The sequence below is a fragment of the Dysidea avara genome, chromosome 15 (assembly GCF_963678975.1).
Source record: "Dysidea avara chromosome 15, odDysAvar1.4, whole genome shotgun sequence".
Classification (NCBI taxonomy): domain Eukaryota; kingdom Metazoa; phylum Porifera; class Demospongiae; order Dictyoceratida; family Dysideidae; genus Dysidea; species Dysidea avara.
Window position 1 is genome coordinate 1,950,239 of NC_089286.1, and position 27,286 is coordinate 1,977,524.

Here is a 27,286-nt window from a genome sequence, read left to right on the forward strand (position 1 = left end):
TTAACAACATAAACTTCATAGTCAGATGTTGGAAAATTTCATTTTAGGCATACGTACTGGTACTTAGATTTTAAAAGGGATAAAATTAAATACACACAAAAAAGAGATTTGGTGTGAGGTACTTGAGAGTAACTGTGCATAGAGATAGGCAAAATCACCATGGAAAAGGGGTGCAATGCATGAAAACACTTCCATACATACATATAAGTTCTATATACACAAAATATACAGTAATACGTTAGTACATATCACATATCCAACAAGTATAAAATGTTATATTTAGTAGTTATTGTGTCCAAAGGTAAAATTTTAGCTATACAGCTTGATTTAGTATTTTTATAATCATGTAAAGATAAAGGGATGCACGCAACGCTGAACCAAAGCAAGTTCCAATAGACATGTAGCCCCTGATGACATGGTTAAAAGTTAAATAGGTAGTATTAGTTATATTTTAAAGTTTCCCATGCAGCAACTTGCTTCTTGTCAATGCTGTTTCATAAGAATGGGCAAGCCTTCATCATTTTCACTATACCATAGCAATATGATCTTAAAGTTGCTGTCTCCTCCATCAAAATAGACATTGCTTATGGAATAACAGATTTTGAGTACTATAATTATTTATGTGCATCAAAACAAATGCCAAATAAACCCATTTATATTATAAAAGAAAGTACGTATATACACACCGTCAATAACTGATCACCACCTAACAAAACTCCATCCTTGTTTGGCAGCCAAGGTTGAGGGCTGTACTGTTTATAATGCAACACAGCTGCTCCACTCTGGTTTCTGGTAAACCGGTACACATGGTACCAAGAGTGCTGCTCTATCGTGGCAATATGGGGCTGAAGCCACTCCTTGAAGTCCCATACACCATCATATAGGAATGTTGATGGAGCTGGTGTGCAGCTCCTTTGCACCAAGTTCAATAAATCTGTAAAATGTTAAAGAACATACCGATAGACACTTTGCATATAAGAGATACGGTACTAAACTAAATACTGTATCAGTAAAATACAGTGTATGGCATTGTCTATTTACAATACCTCATGATACAAAATTTTGGTGACAGAAATACGTATGTATTCAGCTTTCTGTAAAATTTGATTGTTCAAATATTTTTACAGTCTAGCACTATAATTCCAGATTTATTCACCACAGCATGCTGAAGTTCTAATCCATTATTTGTAGATTACAAATATGGCGGTGATAATTAAAAACAAGTATATACTTCTAAAACCGGGTGCATTTAACCTTTACTACAGCTGTAAATATATTCTTATGTAAACCATGCTTTAGTGCTACAGATCTAGGGCGTAGCTACCATTTAGGCAGATGAAGGCTGCTGCCTCACCAAAATTTGGGTGACTCAGTGAATTGAAAAGCTAATAATTGGCCATTTTATCTGTATTCAAAACTTGCGTTAAGTTTAAAAATCTATATGCTATATAGTTTACCTGCTATGGCGGTAGGTTTCAGAAGTGTTTCATAACTTCATCATGCAAGATTGATGTACCCTAATAGAGCAGTCAGTATCATTTATTAGAGAACCCTGGCTACGCCCTTGCAAGTAAAAGTGTAATAATGTACTTTATATTTAACTAAACACGCTGTAATTTATGTAATTTAGTATGTATCTAGAATAAACTGATTCACAAACACTGTCTTCCTAACTCTTACATGGTATGTCTATGGTGATTTCTACCACAAAATTCTCAAAAAGCTCTGATGCAGCTCCTTATTTTTGTATGTGTACGTGTTTGTATCTATACGTACCGATGGAGTATATTAGAAAAGCTGGTAACTCTGTATCAGACCAGCTCACCCATATTTTGAATTTGCACAAAATAAATGTCGTAGAATATAGCTCATGAGCCTAATCTTTTACCCTAAAGTTTACAGAATGTACTCTAGCTGCTTTTCCTTTAAGCTTCTGACTCACGTGACCGGAAAGTGTACAGACACAGAAACAGAATAAAAAAAACAACAATTACAGTGCACACCCTCTTCTGCTGATGGTCAAAATCGGACATCTTGATGACTGCCTAGCTCTGGTCCTTGTATTCCAATAAATTCCACACGTCATGCGCCAGCCGAAAACCCAAAAGCATTGAACACAGAAATCAACTATTCAACTGTTTTAGCCAGCTTGACACATGTGACAACACGATTACTCTAAGTTTACTGCAGTTGCTGCCTCAAAAGTAGTCTTAAGTAATTATCACACTATTTCCTCGCCAAACAGTAAATTGCAAGATGGTTGTCTGTTTAAAAAACTTTTGTTAGCAATGTCACATGAAAAGCAGACTGCTTTGTTAAAAGTATCTCAATTTTTATGTGTAGTTTAAATGTAGAGGCTGCATGGAGTTTTGTCTTGTACCCTAAAAATTCAATGGAGATGGTTGTCACTGCATAGTTAGAAGCAGCGTTTATTCCTTATAATCCTTTTCCAAACAAGCTGGACATTATTTCTCCTTGTAGCAGCTACTTTTGATATTTCTTTTACAAAATCTCATGCCTCCCCTTGTATTGATGTGGTGCCCCCCTGGCCTTCATTTAAGACCCAGATTTATCTTAGCATGGCTTTAATATGGACATATACGGTACATACATGCATACTAGTGTTACTTCGATGAAATATATCATATGGTGGCTGTGTTTGTTGCATATTAGTATCAGGTTGGCACTATGACAGAAAAGGCAGTTGATACAGATATTTGTATTATGCTGAAGAATACACGCCCTTGTATACTAAACAATGTCTATAAATGCATGGAGTCCTGTTCTTGTGGAGTGAAAGCTGTCAAAACTGTTATAAAGTACTTTTGGATGCTGTTTTAGAGCCACTGCCACTAAACCTTACCAAAATTGATCCTACGTATAAAACCAATAATTTACTAAAAGATATTGGTGAAACCATCAATACCAACATTCTTCTACATGAGTATCACGTGATCAACTACGTACGTGATGCATAATGGAAATGACACTGGATACAGTAAATTGCAAGATGGTCGTCATCAAAAAAACTTTTTAGTAGTGACATCACATGAAAAGTAGCCAATCAAATAACCCGTTCAGTTTTCAAATTCGAATAAAATATTTGATTGGCTGAATATTTACATTTCAAAACCTACCTCCTCTTCAAAATAACAATTTTTGATTGCACAAACATAAGAAAGTGAATTACGAAGACATTGCTGCATATCACAATCAACAAACCACAGTCAATATATCTTTACCTGCATGTATTATCCATTTGTAGATACAGGGTAGGGGGGAGTACATGAACCTTTTGGTATTCCTGTAGAGTTTTCAGCAACACGGTAATGGTTAAGCTGCTACCATGAGGCCACTGTAGCATGTCGACAAATGTGTACGCCAGTTTCCCATGAGGAGCCTTTGTGTGAACTAGCGTTCCTGTTATGTGGGTACGAAGACGCCACAATGTTGATGCAGACTTTGCCAAAATTGAGGAGTATGGCAGATTTATTTTACTCTGATCCATTCCTATATGAAATAAGATGTACAGTAGTAGTAATTAGGGCTGCGACAAATTCGACTATTCATTGCTATTCGATTGCTGAGCTATAGCCTTTTTGAAGTTAGATGAGCTTCCACAACAAAATACCAGCAATGTTATTTATGAAATATGAAACAATTGGTGAATTACAAAATTACTTGCTCTGTATTATAGAACAGTGAATAAAACCACATAAACAAGGACCATACAGAAAAAAACTTTGGCAGTCAAAAACTTTGTCGAATTTGGCGAATGACCCTTGATTTGCCAAAGTTTTTGCTCTCTAATTTAGTGTTATATTATGTAGTACAATTAACTACAATTGTGACCAGATCTTGGGAAACCAATCCAAATCGCACATCAGGCAAAATCAAACTAACACTGCCAGTGGTTAGCTACACTATCATGCTACCTGTTTTGACTGACAGCTTTACTCAAACTTCTGGAGGCTGCATTTCAGAGATGTTCTTTCTGAGCCATGTGAAAGGCTCAAACATGGATTTCTGGCCTTGGTGAGATCCTGGGTTGGCTTGAACCAGTGGTGGATGGCCTGTTTTAGTTGGTCAAACGCTTACTGTGTCCATTCTGTTGCATATCAGTCACTGAGGAGCCACTGTGGCCCTGTATCTTGGTGTTCGGGCTTTACAATTGATGTCTATTAACATCCGTGATACTACCTCGCACGTCCAACTGCTCCGATTTTCTATCTAATTTGGTGGGAAGCTCTAGAAGCAGCCACAAGTGCTCTGGATGCTTTGAAAGGTAATAAAATAATGCATCTCCTGTAAATTTCATATGAGTACTCACTACCCTTGGCAAGTTACAGTGGCTTCAAATCTTTAAAACCGTTTATTTCGTAACTTGTAAAGTGCGATTTGTATTGGTTTTCCAAAATCCAGTCACAATTATACTTTTCCTCTATACTGCATACCTATATACATGGTACTGTTGATATACATACCATCTATTATTATTGTAATACACTTCTCAGGTTCCTTCCTAGATTTAACTCGATGGCTGTAGTATTTCTCTCTCTCAATGCTGGAAGAAATAAATATAACCTATTATAGTACGTGCTCTAACAAAACTTAACATAATGTACAAAAGGTTACAATTATAGTGTACGTAAGTTTAAACCAAGGCTTTATTTGAGATGGACAAGGGGAGATTAGCCCTCCCATGACATACTTACGTGTATGCTGATAACAAAACATTTATCAAAAATAAGGTTCTGAAATATGTTATCTCCCACTACCCATTTGCTTTGAGTGAAAGTCTTACAATAGATTCATATAATAACACTCACTGTGATTGAAAATGGAGGTTGCATAATTTGTATATATATTATACAGGGAGTGGTTAATTCCTGGGGAAAGTAAATGCCTCATAATGTAGAGCATAATAACATAATTAATGTGAAACTACTGGTGAACTGCACAGTGTTACCTGTGACTAATAGATGTGTTGGAGCACCTCTAGCTAACTACGCAGCAAAAGTGAAGCTGGACATTATTGGAGCATTGTACGTGTTAGTCCAGTTGAAATCGGTACGCTTTACAAGATAAAACAAGACTTTTTGGTATATGTATTGCCCTGAAAAAGCAACAAACCATTTTGATATTAAGGTGGCTTGTACAACCTTCTGCAATGTACTACACTTGTTTTGTTTTTCTTTCTTTTTTAACCTACAAGTGTGCCACAAATTTGTGGACTTTAATTACTACATACAATTCTTTTTATTGGATGTAACTACAGCCTCCATTTTCAAACCAGGTAACCGTATCCATGATCTTAAAACTGCTGACAACAGTTGGAATATCTCCCACTACAGTACTACAGCAGTAGAGTATATTAAAGATTATGGCGTCATGGGAATTCTCATGTGAAAGATTGCAACTTAAAGGGGAACTGCAGTGAAAATATAAACTACTTTTAATTGTATAAATCATTCAGTAATATAGTCCTAATCTTGATAACAAAGTTCCAACCCATAATGCACAGCGGTTGGCTAGTTATTAAACTCAAAAGTTAGCGTGACACACCCCTTTTTGGCAGCCATGCTTTTAGTGGCTTATACGTCACTGGATCGGAATGCAAATAATTCCCCATAGGTTTCAATAGTGTCTTTACATTTCGAGCAGGATGCCGGTGTACTGTATCGCGATAGACTGTGATAACGACATACATAGTGCCCCACCTGGGACAAGCTTTCATCGTGTACCACTGAAGAAGAACCCAGAATTAGCAAAACAGGTAAGATTTTGTGATTGCTGGTCCCCGCACTTACGCGCGTGTTGTGATAGTGGCTGCAAAACCTGAAAGTGGTTAACCCACCACTAGAAGACGAAAACACTCGTGTTTGCAACCACCATTTTACAGCAGACGACTATGTGAAGTCTGTGTTGGAGGGTCACGGGCCTGCTAAACCGAAGCTAAAGGCTACTGCTGTTCCTACTATCTTTTCCTTCACAAAACCAGTGAAGCGTAGGAAACTGAGCGAAGCTAGAGCAGCCAAGTCACAACATGACTCGCTGATCAGTGATTTGCTGGGGTCCAGCAGTGAGTCCAGCAGCCAAGCCGTGACAATACCTGATAAACAGGAATTGCAGTGTGGTGAGCCACAAGGCTATAATAATAAAAAATATTAGTCCATCATACTAACAGATAGACCAGTTTTGTCTAGGAGCAAGGCTACTTTTGTCAACATTTACCCAGAGCCATTGCTACAGAATGATGTTGGCACACAGGCAGACTTATTTTTCCCTACGTCATCACCTGTGCTCTCACCTATGCAGTCTTCATCACCGGTACCAGGTGCTGCTAGCTATACTTTTAGTGAAGGGGATGAGGACATGTGAGATGTTGTTATATCTGGTACTGATAATTATATTTCTGTTTTTAGTCCACAACACCAAGATGAATCATACCACCCGGACCACACTGAGGAGGCTGTGGATGGCACAGATAGTGATATAACAGGAGACCGCAAATTCATTGTATTTGAATCACAGCTGATGATGTTATTTAAGAGGTGTCGTAGTTGTGGTCTGGAAATGGTCAAGTTGAAGACATCCACCTTGGGAACATTACTGGAAGTCAGTAGTATATGTCCTGATGGACATGTACTATTCTGGCAATCTCAACCAGTAGTAAGACATATACCAGCTGGTAACCTGCTGCTGGCTGCAGCTATACTCCTCAGTGGTCAGACCTTCACCAGCTTTGCTAACTTGGCAGATGTGCTAAATTCAGTGATGTTTGGTGAAAGGCGTTATTATGACATACAGAGTGAGTATGTGTATCCTGTTGTGCACACCACTTATGTAAGACAACGGGAGGCTGTAGTTGAATATTTAAGGGGGAGCCAGCTACACCTGTCTGGTGATGGTCGTTGTGACAGTCCTGGTTATAGTGCTAAATATTGTGCGTATACCCTCATGGACTCTGCCACGGACCTAATCCTAGACTACAGTTTATTGCAGTGTACTGACACTACTAGTTCAGTAGCTATGGAGAAAGAAGGATTGCGACGGTGCCTTGATAAGTTGATGGCACAACACGTCGATATCTCTACTATAGCTACAGACAGACACACTGGTGTAGCGTCCCTGATGAGAACTGATTACCCCCATATAGACCATCAATATGATGTGTGGCACTTGGCTAAAAGTGTCACAAAGAAGTTACGTAAGAAGGCCAAGACAAAGCATTGTGGTCAACTCCTCCCATGGATCCAGTCAATTTCTAACCACCTGTGGTGGTCTGCACAAACATGTAATGGTGATGCACAGTTGCTCGTGGACAAATGGAAATCTATTGTACACCATATATCCAATGTCCACGAGTGGGACAATAACCCTAATGTATTGTTCCCAAAATGTGTGCATCCAACACTGTCTCCAGAAGAGGAGCGCAGTAAGAAATGGCTGCGACCCGGAAGTGTTGCACACAATGCTTTACACAAGGTAGTACTACAGGATACACTGCTGCGGGACATTAAAAAATTAACCGGCTTCCATCATACCGGCTCGTTGGAGGTCTTCCATTCCTTACTCCTAAAATACTGTCCTAAGCGGCAGCATTTTTGGTATGATGGAATGCGAGCTCGTATGGAACTTGCTATTCTTGACCACAATTACAACACCCAACGTAAGCAAGCAACCACACAATCAGGTATTATTAACTATACTGTATGTGTGTGATGTTTCTTAACATGTGCAGGTAAACTAAGATTCAAAGTAGTGTTTCCTAAGGGACGGAGCGCCTGGGTAGCCAAGCCGATACTACAGAACAAGGACTACACACACCTCACACACATGATGAATGACATACTTGAACTACGGACTCACGGAAAACAGCAGAACACACAGGACTATGACAAAACAATTGCATTACCACAGAACATTGCCACAACAGAACGACCGCCTAAAGATGAAATTATAGCTAAGCACACATCTAGATTCCCCAAACAGCCATTACATGAACAAACATCTCAGTAATAATATTTATCTCTTCATAATTTTTTATACTACATGCAACATTATAAATCTGCTAATTTAAAACCAGTGTAAATATTACTTGGTTCAGGAAATTCCTTGCGTATGGGTAACACAACACAAGATAGGATAACTTTACGAATTCCTCTGCCGAGTCTATGGTATGTCCAGTAGATGAACTGTCGGTAGGCAGCTACCCTGTATGACCTAAAACACAATAGTACACGCCATAAATGATTACAAATCAGCGTTTATTAATTGTCTGTACCTGTTAGCCAGTGGAAGGCGCAAAGAATCACCGCGTACTGACTTCATTGTTACCAGTGCAGTGTACAAAACATCTTTGTTGAGGCAGACCACTTTAAATTGCTCGTGATCCATTATGCTCTGAAGACCTCCCCCGTGTTCTGTCAGTCGTTCGTCTATTCCTTCCATCTCTCGACAACACTGGCATTCAATGCCACTGGGCATGGGCGAACATTTCGCGCACTCGCACCAATCAATTGTTCCCAAGCGCTCTGTGAAACTTGCTTGCTCTCTTATATCAGTTTCTGACTCGCTGCTGCTGTCGTCTTCATTATCACTATAGCCTGAAACATCCGTGGGTTCGAACTGATAAGGTATAATCTCGGTATTCGAACTGCTCTCAGCCATTATCAATACAACAATACCCGCACTTAGATCCAGTGACGTATAACCGCAAATTAACATGGCGGCAGGCATGCGCAACTTTCCATCACTGTATCTCCACAGTGGAATGTAGTATACATTCAATTAATAACATAAAATTAATTTTTTTAAAAAATGACTGCAGTTCCCCTTTAATGTATATTGCCAGTATAATTATTGAGAATGATCAGTTGGTTAAAGCAAAACACTGGCAAATTAGTATGATTTTCAGAAAATAGTTGTTAGAATAGTGAAACATACTGTCAGTTAAGATTTGTAATGAGTGGAATTGTAGAGATTGATAATATTTTAACAGAGCAATCACTGTACATGTGGCATGAAAATACTCTAATAGAGCATTCACTGCAATATTAAAATTTCTAATGGAACACCTACACATACTTGCAAACTCAAAACACTACTACAATGAGGCTTGAGCAAAATAGATTAGAAAAAAAGAATTATTGCAACCAGTAATAAGTTGAATATCAGTGAAATCATTACGTAACCGTAATTATACGCACTTTTATGGCAAGTCCACCTAACAATCGAGAATTCAGCCCTGTGAGTTCAGCCCTGTACAAAGGAGATATATTCTAACATGTTGTCCCAGCTGTAGATTAAGTATTGTCACTCAGGACAGTTTTGAAAATGATGATAGTAAAGCTCTGACCATTCACCTGGTTGAGATACATTGACATGAGTTGTTTTGTAGCATTAATTATAACAGCTGTATGTCGTTATATAGCGGGCATAAAAGCAGGATTGAAGAAAAAAGTTAAATGGCTTTGTAAACAACTCATTATGCCTTTAACCAGCAGAGGTATATTCTAACATTTTGTCACAGCTGTAGAACAGCTTGGTAGAGGATAAAACAAGCAGTTTATTACACAACGCTTCAGACCATCCATCTGGTTGTGATACGTGGACACAATTTGTTGTGTAGTGTTAATTACAATAGCTGTATCTGTTATCCTTTTATAGTGGTATGAAAGCAAAATTGAAGCTTGTTAAGAAACTTTCGCCCACCATTTAATTGTTGTTACTTCATACACTTAAGCGGCTTAACCATGTAAACAATACCAGTGTCTCTTTAATATCAGTTTGCTAATTTTACATGAAGATCATAATTTTAACTTACTTAGCTATTTCCTTGTGTGCCTCTCTTGTCTTTAGAATCTCCTTTCTTTTCTCTTTATCTTGGGTCTCCCTTGCCTCCATCTTCAATCTGACACAAGTGTCACATTTAGCAAAACGGTTATTCTGTAATTAAAATCGACAAACTCCATAAGTATTTGTAATATTTGCAAGTGAAGACTAGTAACAGATGCCTTTGGAATTTGGTGACATCAATAATAGTGTTGACCAGTATCAAGGGCTGCATGTTTTTCACAAATCGGCATGTTTACAAAACAACATGTTTAATTATACCTCAGGAGCGGTTTTAGTGGGGTTTCTGAGGTTTCCAAAAACCCCTCTGAGTTGGGCTTACTTCAGAACAGATGTCCAATTTTAGGCAATAGCTCCCAGCAAACCTGTATCAAGATCAAGATACTCTAATAGAGCAGTTAATAAAATAAAATCCTCTTCCTCTAATAAAGCAGTCACTGCATAGATAATTTTGGCATGATTACATCAATATATCTGATGATCAGTTTTGTGAGCTGGAGGTTTATTAAAATTTTGTCAACTCAGTACACATGTTTAGATATTTCAAGAATTGTAAAATTAACAACCTTGGCAACATTTTGTACCATGACTGTGGTCACTGCACTCCAGGTGTGCACCCCTGGAAAGCCCTTTTCTAGATCCGCCCCTGTACCTGTTACCCTTGACATGTTGAATTAGCAGAGCACTCATACATGGGCACAGAGGTTGATTCATGCACATCTACAGCAGCATTGATATTGTGTTTCTCAGACACGACTCATTCCATCAACACATCTAACCAGGAAGACCGTTATGTCCCATAAACTCTTTTACACAAACTATTAAACATTTTCTATTGATCCCTACTATAAACAAGTCTTAACTATGAATAATGCTCAAAACTCTTAACTGCTTCAAAGTTTCTTTATGGTGTTTTTAGGTAAAATCTAAATCATTTGTTTGTGTACTTGAGGGACACTCTTTCCTGTTAAATTGCAGGCATTACACCATTAAATGTTTCTGTAGCTTAGATGGATCAGGTTTTTGAATTTTTGTTGTAGCATTCATAACACCACACATTGTAATGTATTTATAAAAACTGCTCGAAGAACTGTAAACACCGTACTAGAAACTATTTTCACCAGTACTTCAAACTGACAAGAATTAAAATACAAAACTTTATTAAAATTTGTGCTAGCTAGGAAAGGAAGGGCTAAAACTAAAGATTCAAGGACTAAAGTTTTGGTTGTTAGCTAGTCTAAGTAAGAACAGAATTGCAACAATACTTGAACATATGGGTTCATACAGATATTGTAACAACAAACGTTGCAGAGCCCTTCGTTTTTTTTTGCGTTGATATTTTCACAGGGATGACAGCATCAGTCAAAGGCTGTTCTTCAGCTGTGCCCTGATACACACATCAACAATATTGTCCCGGTTTTACAGCTGGGTGGCTGGAGCAAGTGGAGTAAAGTTTCTTGCTCAAGGAAACAACAGTAGCAGCGAATGTCCCAGCTGGGCATCGAACCCGCAACCTTTCGATTACCAGGCCGATGCCCAAACCACTAGGCTACTACTGCCTTTCCTAGCTAGCACACTATTATGCAGACCAATACAATATTATTCATACCTTGGGAATCACGACTGAAGAAAAATTGGCTTTCCACATTTTGTAAAAGGCGCTCATTGATAAGATCATACTGCTATTTTCTCCTAGTTGTACTTTTAAATCTTCTTTGTATCACTCATAAATGTTCTTCCTCTTGTCGCAGCTTGGAAGGTGTATTTGTCCATTGGTGGGCATCTTGTCACCTACCAACTGGCAGTATTGTGCCATCCACACTTTTGCATTTTCTAATTTTTCGGTAGGCTTTTTTGTTCCTTTTATTACCATGTTCTACTATTAAGTTTCCGTCTGATACTGATTTGATGGCACGGGAGACTGATCTGGCTGGAATTCAGTAAATAAGTTGAAAACCTGCACTACAAACCTTTCTTCCACCACATAAGAAATTTCCAGCTTATCATTTACCATATGGCTATTTTCTGATATCTTATCCTGAATCCACAGGCGGCACTCGTTTCTTGATAAGGAATGGATTTTTTGTTGCGCTGTTAAAATCATCTGCCCTGTTAATTCAAGCAGGCATTCATTGTCACAACACCGAGATGACATTATGTTGGCCACGGCCTCCCTTTCTTCACCAGCTCCAGTATGATTATTTAAGGTCTGTTCCACCTCATCTTTACTCCCGCTAGTAGACTCGGCATATTGTTTGGTTTTACCAATGCGGCTCATGCTGTCACTGCTTCTCGTTCCATCTGGCTCGCCTTCCTCTGGGTTGCTTGTACAATTTGCTTCGGAGTACAAGTCGTGGCTGCTACTGCTGCTGAATTTCTCAAAACGGTCACTTTCGTCACTCAATATGCCTTCAACTGTGCTATCGGAGTCAGTGGATCTTTCTTCACTTACAATCGACGTCCGGGCTGTCCTTATATCGCAAAGACTAGAAGACGTAAGGCCATGTTGTCTGTCATCTTCCCTTGATTCATTGTTATCCTCTTCTCTTACTTCAAGCCGACTAGTAGTTAAGTCATAAATGATGCTGTCTGAGTCTTGGTCTGACGGAAGGCCGTTTTCGGTGCTTGAACTATCACCAGCTATAGACATGCTCCCACCTTTCTGATGAATGATGGTTCGCACCTGTCGGTAGGCAGGTTACGATGGTCATTCTAGATTATAGCCTATCAAATCACTACCTCATTATAGCTTCCAAATTTCAGCGCCAGATTCGAGGAGCAAGCTGGGTGCAGCTGCATAAGATTGTCTACTGTGTGATTGGTCCAACTAAATCACCATGCCGAAGAAATGGCATTTAAAAGAAGATGATTGTGTCTTTATATTTTGTGGAAATGAACACCTAAAGAATCCAAACAACCCTGACCAGCGATTGGGATACGTATTGGATATGCTGAAACCAGTAAAGAAGAAGTCTTTTGATGGTGCTACTGTAAGTTCTATTTATCAACCACCTATAATAGCTAGTTAGCTATAGATATACGGGCATATTGGGGTGCAGCTATAGGATAGTAATCAGTTTAGTAGCTACTGCAGCTTTTATGGCCGAATCAAGCTTTCGACATGTTTGCCTATATCATGCGACACTCAAGCCAGCTACTAGAACAACTAAAATTCACCTTTTTAAGGACCGGTATAGCTAGACCTAGCTAGCTATAGCCGTATACACCTATAGCTAGCTGTTTCTGATCAAAATATCACCTACCGTATGGCTATGATTATGAAATTAAAAAGTATAGGTATTGTTATTTATTAGTGATGTTAAGGGCAAGCATGTATATGCATGCATGCCACTGAACCGCATGAGGTGTAACTCCCATAGCTGTAAGTTAAAGCTGCTTTCTTGCACGTCTGGTAAAAAAGAACCAGCTATTGTTTATTGTTATTGTTATGGCTTTACAGCTAGCAGTCTCAAATCATAGTGGTCAATGAAAATTCAGTTTATTATATTCAGCTATCATGCGCATCTGGCAGAACCTAGTCTCGTCAGTATAGCTAGATCACTTTTTTCTTAATCCGCCCACACGCACAAAAGAAAAAGTGGTCTGGCTATGCGAGACTAAGCAAAACCTTAATTGTAGCTAAACTGTAGCAAATTTTTTATACCGGTGGTAGATAGGGCTTTATCAGTACTTATCATGAATTTGTATTATAGTAGTTAAATGCCGCCAGTCAATCAACATGCACACACACACGCACACTTCAGTGTTTACAGCATCGTATTGACACTATATAGAATTTTATACACAGTGATATAGGTTTATGTATATTTTAAAAATTATTTCAAATGATCTGTGTTGATGGTGTTGTGGAAAGTACAATGACATCATGTTCACAGATGCCTCAAATATTTAATTAACCTTTCGCTTCCACCTAAACAAAAAAAGTGGTTGAAGTCATGTGGTACATGGTTGTCAACACTGGAGAAGCCTAAAAGTCTTGTCATACCTTACATATTTAATTAACTTTAGGCTTCCACCTAAATAAAAAAAAGTGGATGAAGCCATTAGTGCATGGTTGTCAACACTGGAGAATCTGACAAGCCTAAAAGAAAAAGGAGTTGAGAGAATCATTTTTAAATTGACTCTAGTGCAATAATTATATAAGCACACTTAACACTGCATGGTGATTTCATTAATATTACAAACAACTGCACAAGCCATCAAGCTTTAATTTGAATTATATCCATATATTTTTATATAGTTCAATTGCGAACATGGAAAGGTCTTTTTGACTATGAGCACTTATGATGCAAGCAGAAGTGCACCTAGATTTAAGACCATAAAGAAAGTTGAATCATTAATTGCATCATGGAAACCAGAGGAAGTTTCAACGCCCACACAAGCCACAGTAATGCTGTCACAGATACCATCTCCACTATCCACTTCTCCATCAGTTACAACTCCAATGTCTTCTGTTGAAATGTCCAGCCTGCAATCTACTACCCCATTGATGCCGACATCTCATCCAACACGACGAAGGCCACTTTCGGAAAACACCCCAGCTATACTGCCATCATCTCCAAAAAGACTGAAATTTATTGAGGAGGGCATTGATGGAAGAATCGAAAAAGGCAAGAAAGGTATGTTTGCATGCAAGGTCTGTGTGAACACATAACCTATTACACTTTAGAGATTATGCAGCTACCAATAGATAACATTGGTAAGCCACCCAAGGACTGCAGGCTTCTAAGGGAAGTAGATACAGATTAAAAGAAAATATGCTAAAGCATCCCTCTGCACCTGGAGCTTCCACGGTGGCAGTGCTGTGCATTGATATTAAGGTTGTACCGATAATCGGATCGGTGATCGGTAACAGTCGATAATAGGGCTTTTTGCCTGGAATCGGTAATCGGTGTTTTTCATGTACAAAAACCCGATAGTAATTAAAGTGCGCATGCGCAAGGTTAATTGTTTATTTGTGCCACGTTGTTGAATATGGCGTCGCCGTCGTCGAGAAAACGCTCTCCAATTTGGGATTACTTTACCGTAGCAGAAGACACAAAGTTTGCAGTTTGTAAAACTTGCGATAAGTCCGTTTCTCGTGGTGGTAACTCTACGAAGGTGTATACTACATCCAATCTCGTGAATCACCTGAAGTCTCTGCATAAGGAATTACACAAAGAATATGATGATAAACATGAGAAATATCTCGAAGAGGAGCGGACAAAAAAGCCTAGCTCTAGTAAGCAGCAAACGTTGTTTGAATTAGAGGATAAACTACGCCAATGGGATATAAACGATGTTCGAGCTCAGCGAATTCATCGACTTGTTGCTGAGATGATAGCTCTTGACACCCAGCCTTTTTCTGTGGTTGAAGATGTGGGATTTGTTCGACTAGTTAAAACATTAGAGCCTAGATATACGCTTCCTAGCAGGAAGTATCTCGTCGAGAAAATCCTCCCCACAGTTCATCGTGACCTGATGTCTAAAGTGAGAGAAAAGATAGAGAAAGTAATCTACTTCAGTTTTACAACAGACGCATGGAGTGCAAGTGCTGGTACTGCTTCACTGCTTAGTCTCACTGCCCACTGGCTAATGGATGATTTCACTAGACAGTCTGCTGTTTTACATGTGCAACCGTTGGATGATTCCCACACTGGTGAGTATCTGGGTGGGGTTTACAAAGAAATGCTAGAAGGTTGGGGCATTAGTGAAGAACAAGTTCATTTAGTGCTGCGAGATAATGCAGCTAATATGGCCAAGGCAATGCGAGAAGCTTCACTTCGTTCATTTGGGTGCTTTGCGCACTCATTACAATTAGTTGTGGATGATGGGGTTTTATCACAACAGGCTGTGATCGATCTTCTTGCTATATGTTGGAACTTTTACAAGTCACATCGTGCAAGTGAATAACTAACTATATCACTTATTCTTGATTTTTACATATGTACAAGAGTTTACAATGTATACAACATTTTTTATTACTTTTGTACAACTGTTTACATGTTGATTACAAGCAATATTGTGTCACTATTGTGTATGTGGAATCTTTGCTTGACAATCAGTATCGGCTTGCAGTATCGGCTTGTGTGTTCATTCTATATATCGGGTATCGATAGAAGTCAAAAAGGGCTTATCGGTACAACCTTAAATGATATGAACAGCATCGAGCAATTTGAAATCAAACACAGGAATGTTTACAGGTGAATAATTGATCAATCGTAATGGATTTCATCATCTTCTTCTACAGCTATGAAGTTTGGGTGGACTGCACACCCTAGTTGCTCAAAAACAGCTGGCAAAGTACCCAGAAAATCCGTTTTATAAGACATGTTTAGCAGAGGTCTACATAGGGTTAAATGATGAGGAAGCTCTTAGGTTGTCCCAACAGCATAACGAAACATCGCATTTTACTCATGATGTGACGCACAGAGATTTGGTATGTCTGCATGTGCATAATCTACTAGACTGCACTATATTATGTTATCAATCAAATATTGCATTCTATGTTTTCTATAATAGGTTGAAGCCTGTAGGGCAAGACTTTTCAAGATGGCATCAAGAAACTTTGAGACTGATGGAAGGAACCATGCAAAACGGCAATAATTCCTAAGGTGCATTCAAAGTACATGTAATAGCTAGTACTTAAAATACACTCCATGGCTAGTATTGAGTTTAACAGTGTTTTAGATAGATATACAACACTACACTTCATGGTCTACAAGCTCAGTCGCAATAATTTATGAGTGCCTGTCTCTATGTTGATCATACCAAAAAAGATGGGCAATCTTTAGAAATGATGCATGGGGGAATGTTTAAAGTACTGTATTTGACCAGTTAATAGCTGCGGTTCAGGATAGTAGCCGCATCTGAGTGGTACCATAATCGATTATAAAAATAAGGGCTGAAACATTGTTTTTGAGTGTCGAGTGGTGGTGGATTTCGAATAGTAACCGCATCGATTTTGACAGATAAGCTAATAGTACCACAGCTATTAACCAGTCAAATACAGTAGTTAATTCTTGTATTTATTGGTTTTCTATTGTTACAATAGGATACTTCCACTACACACAGAGATGCCATATTTGCACAGGCATTGAGGTCCAGGAGGGTGTGGAACCTGGCTACTACTGTTATGGACTTGTTTAATAGGGGTACTATTCAACTTAGTGAGAAAGGGAGCAAGCCAAAACCTGGTCCAAGAGGTTCGGAGCCTGATTTTAAGCAACAATACTTTGCTCCAATAAGAACACTCAAGGAAGATGATCAGTGTTTTTTGTTGCAGAAAGTTATTGATGGAAAACTTCCAGTTTTAGGCATGAAAGAATCTGCCAGACAGATGAAGCAAATGGAAGTGCTGAAATCCACCTTTGTAAACTTAGTGAACATTGATTCCTGGGAGGAGGCAGAAGCACAGCTGCCTTTGTTTACGAATGAAGGTGTGCTGGAGCAATTTTCCAAATTAGATTTTAGTGGGGGTACGCCTCAGACCTTTGCAAATTTTTGTACCAGAGCAAAAAGTTCTCTTGATCCTACAATTGATGAAAGAATTTCTACTGACCATGAGGATATAGTTATAAAGCATGGTGAAAATAATTGCCATGTATTTGTAATGGCATTGCCGTTCATAGAATTATATTCTGGGCAAATTAGTAGCATTGACCCATCCTACACTGGAACATCTTTGATTGTGACATCAATTGATAAGGTTTGTTGTTGGTATGCACGTACACTCGTTTAAATTAATGTTAATTCTGAGTTGCTCATTTCCCAAACTATACCACCTTTCTTGCCGCAAACAAATGTGCATGTGTGTGCTTGTGTGTCAATTCCATGGCATATTCTGTAATACTTACTTGTACATAGTAATATGCTATGTTCATTGTCTGTGGCCTGTCTTTCAAAAAGTGTGCATAAAGTCACTGTTAGTACTGCAGCCTGACTACTATTTTTTGCACTGTAGGAGGTTACTTCTGAAGGAATCATCAGTTTATCATACACCATAAAAGAAATAAATGCAGCCAAGTCATATAGCCAATACACAGTGGTTGGGATGTGTGATCCATGTCAACTACAAAACGTATCTACTGTATGGAAATCAGCTTTTAAGCAACAGAATTAGCCGATACCGATAACCAATCCGATATACACTAATAACACTAACACTCATCCTCATCATTATTAAATGGCTCATATTAGTGACATAACCGTTGATATACAGCTCATTGAATTTACTTTGTGTGTCAATCCTCCAAGGTTGTTGGCTAAGAATAGTGTTGTATAATTACAAGAAGGCTGATCTCGGTGCCTTCAGAGAGCTTTTATCCTATGTTCCCTGGGACCAGCTGGACTTCCACTCTGACATTGAGGATGCTTGGACTTGTTGGAGAGACTTGTTTTTCTCTGTTGTTGATTCTGTTGTTCCTACCTCTAAGTGGAAGCGGACTAAGCTGAAGCACTGGTTTAGTGAGGAAACTCTTCACCTTATTCGTGTAAAGCGTCGTCTCTATCGCAAAATGAAACATTCTAACTCCGATGTTGTGAAGTCTAAATACAAGGCTGTTAACAACCTTGTTCGTTCTAAGACTAGACAGGACACTGCAGATTACATCTCCTCTTTATCAAATTCCTACTCTGTTAGTGCCAAGAAATTTTGGTACTTTGTTAATTCAGTGAAAGGGTGTCGTCAGCCTCCTCCTCTTAACTGTTCTGGTAAACTCATCTCTGATGATCTGGAAAAAGCTACTATTTTTAATGAATATTTCAATTCAGTTTTTACAACTGAAGATTGTTCTAGTTTACATCTCTACATGAATCTATTCATTTTCACCCCAAACTGATAGATAATATTAAGTTTACTACTGAGAATGTTCATGAGGAACTTGTCAATTTGCAACGGGATAAGGCTTGTGGTCCAGATAGTATCCCAGCCTACCTGCTTAAAGTTGGTGCTGACTTTATTTGTTCACCTTTGTCTAGAATTTTCCAACTGTCTCTAGACTCAGGATCATTACCTAGAGACTGGATTACTGCTAACATAGTCCCTGTTTATAAAAAAGGCGACAAACACCTTTCTTCTAACTATCGTCCTATAAGTCTCACTTCTATTGTTGTGAAAGTGATGGAAAGAATCATTCATCGTCAACTAACCTATGCTCTGGAGTCTCACAAACTTATTAGTGAATCCCAACACGGTTTTCGCAACAAACATTCCACCGTTACCCTCCTTGTCTCCGCTTTTGATGACTGGTCAGCTTGCCTTGAACGACGTAACTCTGTTCACTGCCTCCTCCTTGACCTTGCTAAGGCCTTTGACTCTGTTCCACATCAGCGACTGTTGCTTCGACTTGAGAGTCTGGGAATTCATGGAAATCTGTTGTCATGGCTAAATTCATTCTTGACTAAACGATATCAGAGGGTTGTGGTGAACGGTAGCTTTTCTGAATGGCTGCCTGTCAGATCTGGGGTGCCCCAAGGATCTGTTTTAGGCTCACTTTTGTTCTTACTGTATGTTGATGAGCTGCGTAAGGTTTCCCAACACAGTATCATCAAGCTCTTTGCTGATGATATTGCACTTTACAAGGAAATTGTGTCTTCTAATGATTGCAAACTTCTCCAAGATGACTTAACTGCAATTTTTGAATGGTGCAAGAAATGGCTATTGAAGCTGAATCCCTTGAAATGTGATAGTATTTGTATTTCTTACAAACGTGTTCCTCCCTTGTGTGCTTATTTTCTGGATGGTCAGCAGATTTCACTGAAGTCAGTAGTGAGATACCTGGGTATATTCATTAACTCTCAACTCAAATGGGGTGATCACATGAAACATCTAGTAGCCAAAGCATCACGGTCTCTGAATTACTTGCGCCATACTCTGTTTTCATGTTCTGCATCAGTCAAAGCAACTGCATACCGGGCTGTAGTGAGACCTATTCTGGAGTATGCTTCCCCAGTTTGGTGCTTACACACTAAGAAGGATGTGACTAATTTAGAAGCGATCCAACGTCGTGCTGCCCGTTGGGTGTGCGGTAGTAGATGGGATACTATTAACCATAACTGGTCTAGGTCTTCAGACTCTTGCCTACAGGAACTTCATTGGCCAACTCTTCATACCAGAAGATCTTACTTTTCGACCAGTCTGACTCATGATATTTTACATAATAGAGTTGCTATCCCATTTTCTAAGTATTTTCAATTTTCTACCACCGTCACTAGATCTCATCCAATGTCGTTATTTATTCCATCCTCCACTATTAACTCCCGGCGTTTTTCCTTTTTCATCAACTCTCCCTTCCTATGGAACACCATTCCCCATCATATTCTAAAATTGACTAATCCAGTTGCGTTCCGGACTGCACTTCGTCGTTTTCTTTTTGCATAATCTTGTAACTGTTTTGTTTTTCAATCCGTGTATTCTAATGTTATTGTTTTGTTTTTGTGTTACTGTTATGTGTTTGTTTTTTGTACTTGTATGTTCTGTATGGGGAGCACGTTTGCAGGCTGTGCCTTTTGTGTACCCATGTCTTTGACAAAAATTGATAATCTAATCTAATCTAATCTAATCATTCTAGGCTAAAATGTAAAGTTAGAAAATGCTTTTCATCTGATCTTTTAATGGTTTATTGACAGCTATGTCAAGCGGCTGCAATCGATCTGTGCAATTTAGAGGAATTTCCACAACCAGGATGTTATTTTCCTCCAAAACTTTCAAAAAGCTGGGTGTTTCCTGGCCTTTGAATGTATCAAACAGTACAAAACAGGAGTGTGTCTGACTAAGCTTCGATTCTGCCCATGTCGCATTCACATATGGTATCAAAATGTTGTGCCCAACATAGCCTGTCCATTAGACCAGTGGTTTTCAGTGTACAGAGGTCGAATACCAATCTTTAGGATAGTCAACTTTGGATGGGCAAGCTGGAGTTTTATCAGCATAGATGACCTGGATAGGAAGTAATTTACCAGTCATTGTACATGTCAGCAACACAGTGATCTGGCACTCGTCATCCAAACTACAATAGGGGCCATAAAAAAGTTTGCATTTCGTTAGTGAACACTATCATTAAACGATACATTTCATCCTTCTTCGCATGAAACGATACCATGCACGGCTAAGAAAACTGTACAGTACGAATCGTTATGCATGCAGAACGCACTAAGCTATCGTTACAATGCATTACATCATTGTCATGCGTATAACAAATCGTTATTATACATTGTGCAATCGTTAAAGCATTCGCGGTGCATGAAATATGGGCGTTAGCGGGAAGGCGGGGTTATTCTTTTACAGAGAAGAAAGTTGGAATGGCCGTTCCTGTAAGCGTGCGAAGGGCCTTCGCTATCGTCTACAAGGAAACGCGCAAGTTATTGAATGTTACGTAATGTTTAGTGGTTTGTACAGTAGGGTTTCCTTTGAAGCCCACAAACATAATTAACAGGTGGTAAGCCAATTTGTAAGTTTACCTAATGGGTGTGAATTGTTAATTACTCTTTGAAATTCATTTGTTACAGAAGCTCACAGTCGTGCTTTAGTGTATTGGCCTAATGAAGGCAGTGTTTCCACTGTGGAGTGTGCTTCCATTGACGAGACCACCATGGAGGTTGGGAAACAATGTATAGTAGTACAGCATAAATATAATGGGATGGTTGCTGCTCAAGGTAACATTTATATACACACTTTAAAAATTATTCAAAACATATTACAGGAACCAAATCCGATATGGAGAAGCTGGAAGATAATTTTGTGAACAAGACATGGTCACCATCTTTTTTAAACACAAACGAACCACCTAAAAAGAAGAAAAGAAAGATCATTTTTAAACACAAATGAAACACCTAAAAAGAAGAAAAGAAAGAACAAGAGTAAAACAGAAGATAAACAGGACAAACAGGCAAAGGACAAACCAACAAAAGAAAAGAAGAAAGAAAAGGGTACAGAATTCAACATATAGTACTGTGGTGTAAGACACTTTATTTCAGGTAGAATCTTGGAAGTGTCAGACATACCTGTTGATATCATTTTTGCTTGTCCTAGTGGTGAGAGCATCTCTGGTGCTGGAGTATTGTACCTCTCACTGTCTCTAGTAGCTCAGCACCTAGTGGTGGAATGATGTTTGGTGCTGGAGTATCACCAACTGTACCTCTCACTGTCTCTAGTAGCTCAGCACCTAGTGGTGGAATGATGCTTGGTGCTGGAGTATCACCAACTGTAATAACCAGTAGCAGCACCGTTACATTCAATTACTTTAGGTAAAACTTTTTAAAGGTGATTAATATATTTGTTACAATTGGCTACAGTAACAGTTTCCCAAAATTGCTTTATATCCTGAATCAGTTCTTGTTTTGTTGTAGGCTTGACAACTCGGCGATTATACTCCTTGAGCTCGTGCCACAGATTTTTGATGGGATTACAATCTGGCGATTCTGCTGGAGTCCTCCACCATTCAATGTGTTTCTCAGTGAGGTAGTTTTGAGCTTTGTTGGAGGTGTGCTTAGGATCATTATCAGCCATAAAGCGATGGCCATCGGGATAGATAGCTGAGAGAAACGGCAGTAGTGTCTTCTCCAAAACTTGAATATACAGTGGTGCGTCCATGATTCCTTCGAAAATACAGATTGCTGTCCGACCGCGTCTGCTGATTCCAGCCCAGACATGGACTTTAACTGGATGTTTAGCTCTATATAAAATAACGTACACATTTTGTAATAGTTGAATTGATCAATATATCATTACCTGGGTTTTAACCTCGGTGGCTCTCCTTGCTTTCTGCAGCAAAATCGCTTGTGGCTTTCCAACTGGACAGAATATTCGTCTGTCCAGACTACATTATCGAAGTTATCGTGAAGATATTGGCAAGTCCAATCCAGTCGCTTCACTTTGTTAGCATTTCTTATCAATTGACAGTATGCACTGCCTCTGAAAGTCCAACCTAATTGGGATCGACAGCTGAGAGTGGTTCTCTTGCTGATGTTAAAGCCATAGAACAGAAGCAGGGAGCAAAGTTGGTACGCAGTTGCTTCGTCATCCTCTCTCATCCTTGCTTCAACTATTTGCTGCATCTGTACTGTGATTGAGGGTGGGAATCACCGCCATTTCTCGGTTCACAGCGTCAATTGTTGCCAGTGCAGATATTGATAAATGAACAAAATAATTAGGTAACTTTGCTGAGCTGAATGCCATGTTACATATTTCACAGACTTTTATTGCCGGATAGTTGATGGAAACGATGTAAGTAGGACAATAGTAGTGAAAGGTAGTAGGAAATTGTAAAGAAGAGAACAGTTTCCTAAATTTGTACACAGTTATACAGCAGTTATTTGGCTTTGGGCACACGAGATTAACAATGTAAAGCAAGTCATTAGAGGCTTCCTTGCTTAACTTGTGACGAATTACAAAAGACAGCAATAGCAACAACAGGACCTTGGTAGTTACAGTTGCTCCGGGATACAGTGGTACATTTACGTTGCTGTCGGTGTTTTCTTGTTCAATCCCTTCATCAGATTCTCCTGGAACAGGGTACGCAATTGAAATGAATGTTATACAGTATACATATTAATTATGCATGCTTTCTATATATTATAATATTAACATTGTAGTTATGTACATGCAGTGGAACCTCTCTACAACATACGCTTCATGGAATGGGAATATTTTAGTTTTTACTGTAGAGTAATTTAATTACCTAAAAGGTTCCTATTTTAAGGTAAAAACGTACAAGATACTGGTCCTTAATCAGTTTATTAAGAGAAGTTCCATTGTGTATATAGTATAACTAATGCTGATCATGAAGTTTCATGGTCTCATACTCTAGAACCATTTCTAGTGCCATGCAATAGGAAATTAAGCCTTAAAACATTAACATATAACAATGTAGGGTATTTTCTTGAATAGTGACCTAAGTGGACATTTTCTTCTTTCAAGCAACTTTCACCCAGACCTGGTGGCCTGGGTGAAAAGCTACTTCAGTGAAATAAGTGTATAGGCAAATTTTGAGACCATGCAACACTATTCAAGGAAATATGGTAATTATGAAATCCCATTAATGTATGAACTTGATTGGCTACTACTATAGGCATAATGCTATATAACAGAAACATTGAAAACTGTTGAACATAAATAATGTCAGATATGCCCTCAGATCTGATTGTAGGTAAGACCAAACTTTTTCATTGAAAGACACCATATAGTTAGATCCTTATGATACAGGTATGAGATCAGGAGGTTGTGTTGCATGGTTTCATGTATAATGCATGTTTTAATTACTAACCATGCACTTCATCACAATGTTCCTGGTCACCCAGGGTTGCCCCCTCAAATGATGCGGTATGACACTCATATTCTTCACCAGGGTATACATGATTATGTTCTACTCAGCCACAGTTGCCAGTTAGACCTACTCAGCCACAATTGCCCTCTCATCCACAGTTGCCAGTTAGATCTACTCAGCCACAGTTACCCAATGGACTAACTCAGCCACAGTTGCCCAGTGGACCTACTCAGCCACAGTTTCCTTTACTGTCCACCCAAGATCAGTTTGAAAGTGAAGCAAATCTGGTCCAGAATTATTTGTTCGATTTATGCCTGCCTGAGGCAGATCCAGTGGTAAACAAAGCTATGTCTACCATAGAAGAAATGCAAGGTGAACTTCAACAATTAACTGCCCGGATGAAAAAACTAGAAGACCACTTTATGCAGGGTCCTTCAACCAGTTCAGCTGCTCAGGCCACAGTTAATAAAAACAAGTCTGCCGTAATCAGAATGATTTTAGAAGATAAGACAGGAGGATGGAGGATTGCACTGCGCAAGTTGCTAGCTGTAATGTTTGGTGCTAGTACCTTGGCAACATCATGTGCTGCTGGTAGGAAGAATTCCAAGAATCAATCCTTGGATCCAGTCAAATTGAACATTGTAAAAGGTATGTAATAGACATAACAATATACATCAAGACACACGGTACAAGACACACGGTAGTGTGTCGTGCGGCCCAAGAAGCCGGCGCGCCACACCGTGAGTATATTGACAGGAAGAACGAAAACGTCATTTTCACACCTTTGTATCTCGGTGATCACTTATCTGATTGGAACCAAATTTGCTACACAGTTGCCCGCCAGCCAAGGGAGTCTACATTCCAAATTTGAAGGAAATCGCTCCAGCCATTTCCGAGATACGAGCTGCCAAAGTTTCATTTTTTTTCTTCGGTTTTTTTTTCTTCTTCGTCTTTTCGCACACTTGCAAAAATTGCTATAACAAGCAAACGCGTACTCCGATCGCTTTGCAATTTGGCACACAGAAAGGAAGTCCAAAGGCGAATCCTAGCATCAAATTTGGTACAAATCCGATGAATGGTTCAAGAGTTATGACCGATTATTCGCGTAAAACAAGATCGATTTGTTGTCACGCCTACAGGGTAAACCGCTTCATGGAATGAGTTGAAAATTGCTATGTAGATGGAGTAACCATCGTAGGAGTGCCTTTTGGTGGTTTGAAAGGAATCGAGATAAAGACCACGGAGATATGACACAAAACCCAACCTGTGTCACAATTATGCGATCGATTTTTATGAATAAAAAAGTATTAGTTTTCACGCCTACTAGACAAACCGCTTAGAGCAATGAGCTGAAAATCGGTGTATAGCTGGAATAATCTTCATAGAAAGTCCTTGCAGTAGTACAGAAGAATCGGATTACAAACCACTGAGTTATGATTCGAAAACCAACTCCGTGTAGCAAATGCGAGATCGAGATACTCTAATAAAACAGTCACCCTAATAGAGCATTCAGCTAATTTATTTACTCCATTATAGAATTTTATTACATCACAAGTTATTCTGTAGGGAGTTCAGCTGCAAACAGTTAATCTTATAGACAGTTCAGCAAGAAGACAGTCACCATGTGGAGAGTTAAGCAAATATACCACTATAGAGATTCAGAACATTACAAGTCACACTGAAGAAAGTTCAGCTATAAACAAGTCATGCACTGTGTAGAGAATTCAGCTACAATTAAGTCACTCTCTAGAGAATTCAGTTACACAGAATTCTGCTACACACAAGTCACTGTGGAGAAAGTTCAGCTACAAACAAATTACCCTTTAGAGTGATCAGCTACAAACAAAACACTTTCCAGGGTGTTCAACTGCAACAAATCAATTACCTTTAGAGCGATCAGCAATGAACAAATCAACACAAATCTACCTGTAGAGAGGTCAGCTATAAACAAATCACCCTGAAGAGAGTTCAGCTACAAAAAATCACCCTGTAGAGACATCAGCTAGAAACTAGACACAATGTAAGGAGTTCAGCTACAAGCAATCACCCTGTAGAGAGTTCAGCTAAAACAAATCAACCTGCAGAGAGATCAGCTACAAACAAATCAGCTTATAGAGAGTTCAGCTACAAACAGATTACCTGTAGAGAGATCGGCTACAAACAAATCAACCTGCAGAGAGATCAGCTATATACACACAAATCAACTTGTAGAGAGATCAGCTACAAACAAATCACCCTGTAGAGAGATCAGCTAGAAACTACACACAATGTAAGGAGTTCAGCTACAAGCAAATCACCCTGTAGAGAGTTCATCTACAAACAAATCAACCTGTAGAGCAATCAGCTAGAAACAAATCACCCTGAAGAGAGGTCAGCTACAAAAAATCACCCTGTAGAGAGATCAGCTAGAAACAAATCACCCTGAAGAGAGGTCAGCTACAAAAAAATCACCCTGTAGAGAGATCAGCTACAAACAAATTGCCCGGTAGAGAGATCGGCTACAAACAAATCAACCTGCAGAGAGATCAGCTACACACAAATCAACTTGTAGAGAGTTCAGCTACAAACAAATTACCCTGTAGAGAGATCGGCTACAAACAAATCAGCCTCTAGAGAGTTCAGCTAAAACAAATCAACCTGCAGAGAGATCAACTACAAACAAATCACCTTATAGAGAGTTCAGCTACAAACAAATTACCCTATGGAGAGATCGGCTACAAACAAATCAACCTGCAGAGAGATCAGCTACACACAAATCAACTTGTAGAGAGATCAATTACAAACAAATCACCCTGTAGAGAGATCAGCTAGAAACTACACACAATGTAAGGAGTTCAGCTACAAATAAATCACCTTATAGAGAGTTCAGCTACAAACAAATCACTCTGTAGAGAGATCAGCTAGAAACTGGACACAATGTAAGGAGTTCAGCTACAAGCAAATCACCCTTTAGTGAGTTCAGCTACAAACAAATCAACCTGCAGTGAGATCACCTACAAAAAAGCACCTTGTACAGAGTTCAGCTACAAACAAATTACCCTGTAGAGAGATCGGCTACAAACAAATCAACCAGTAGAAAGATCAGCTACACACAAATCAACTTGTAGAGAGATCAGCTACAAACAAATCACCCTGTAGAGAGATCAGCTAGAAACTAGTCACAA

At 39.0% G+C, this 27,286-nt stretch overlaps 3 protein-coding genes across 3 annotated transcripts; 2 read left to right on the plus strand and 1 right to left on the minus strand.

Annotated features, from left to right (window-relative positions):
* The first annotated feature begins 5,665 nt into the window (after positions 1 to 5,665).
* LOC136245166 (uncharacterized) lies at positions 5,666 to 8,083 on the plus strand. The gene is made up of 5 exons (XM_066036668.1): positions 5,666 to 5,776; positions 5,827 to 6,136; positions 6,188 to 6,377; positions 6,426 to 7,696; positions 7,745 to 8,083. Exons 1-5 carry the CDS (start codon positions 5,666 to 5,668, stop codon positions 8,020 to 8,022), a joined length of 2,160 nt encoding a protein of 719 aa, XP_065892740.1. The 3' UTR covers positions 8,023 to 8,083.
* LOC136245167 (P2X purinoceptor 7-like) lies at positions 8,064 to 8,673 on the minus strand. The gene is made up of 2 exons (XM_066036669.1): positions 8,288 to 8,673; positions 8,064 to 8,226 (listed from the first exon to the last, which is right to left on the minus strand). Exons 1-2 carry the CDS (start codon positions 8,671 to 8,673, stop codon positions 8,064 to 8,066), a joined length of 549 nt encoding a protein of 182 aa, XP_065892741.1.
* Positions 8,674 to 14,853: 6,180 nt separating this feature from the next.
* On the plus strand, positions 14,854 to 15,771 carry LOC136245168 (zinc finger BED domain-containing protein 4-like). Its single transcript, XM_066036671.1, has one exon. It carries the CDS (start codon positions 14,854 to 14,856, stop codon positions 15,769 to 15,771), a length of 918 nt encoding a protein of 305 aa, XP_065892743.1.
* The last annotated feature ends 11,515 nt before the right edge of the window (positions 15,772 to 27,286 follow it).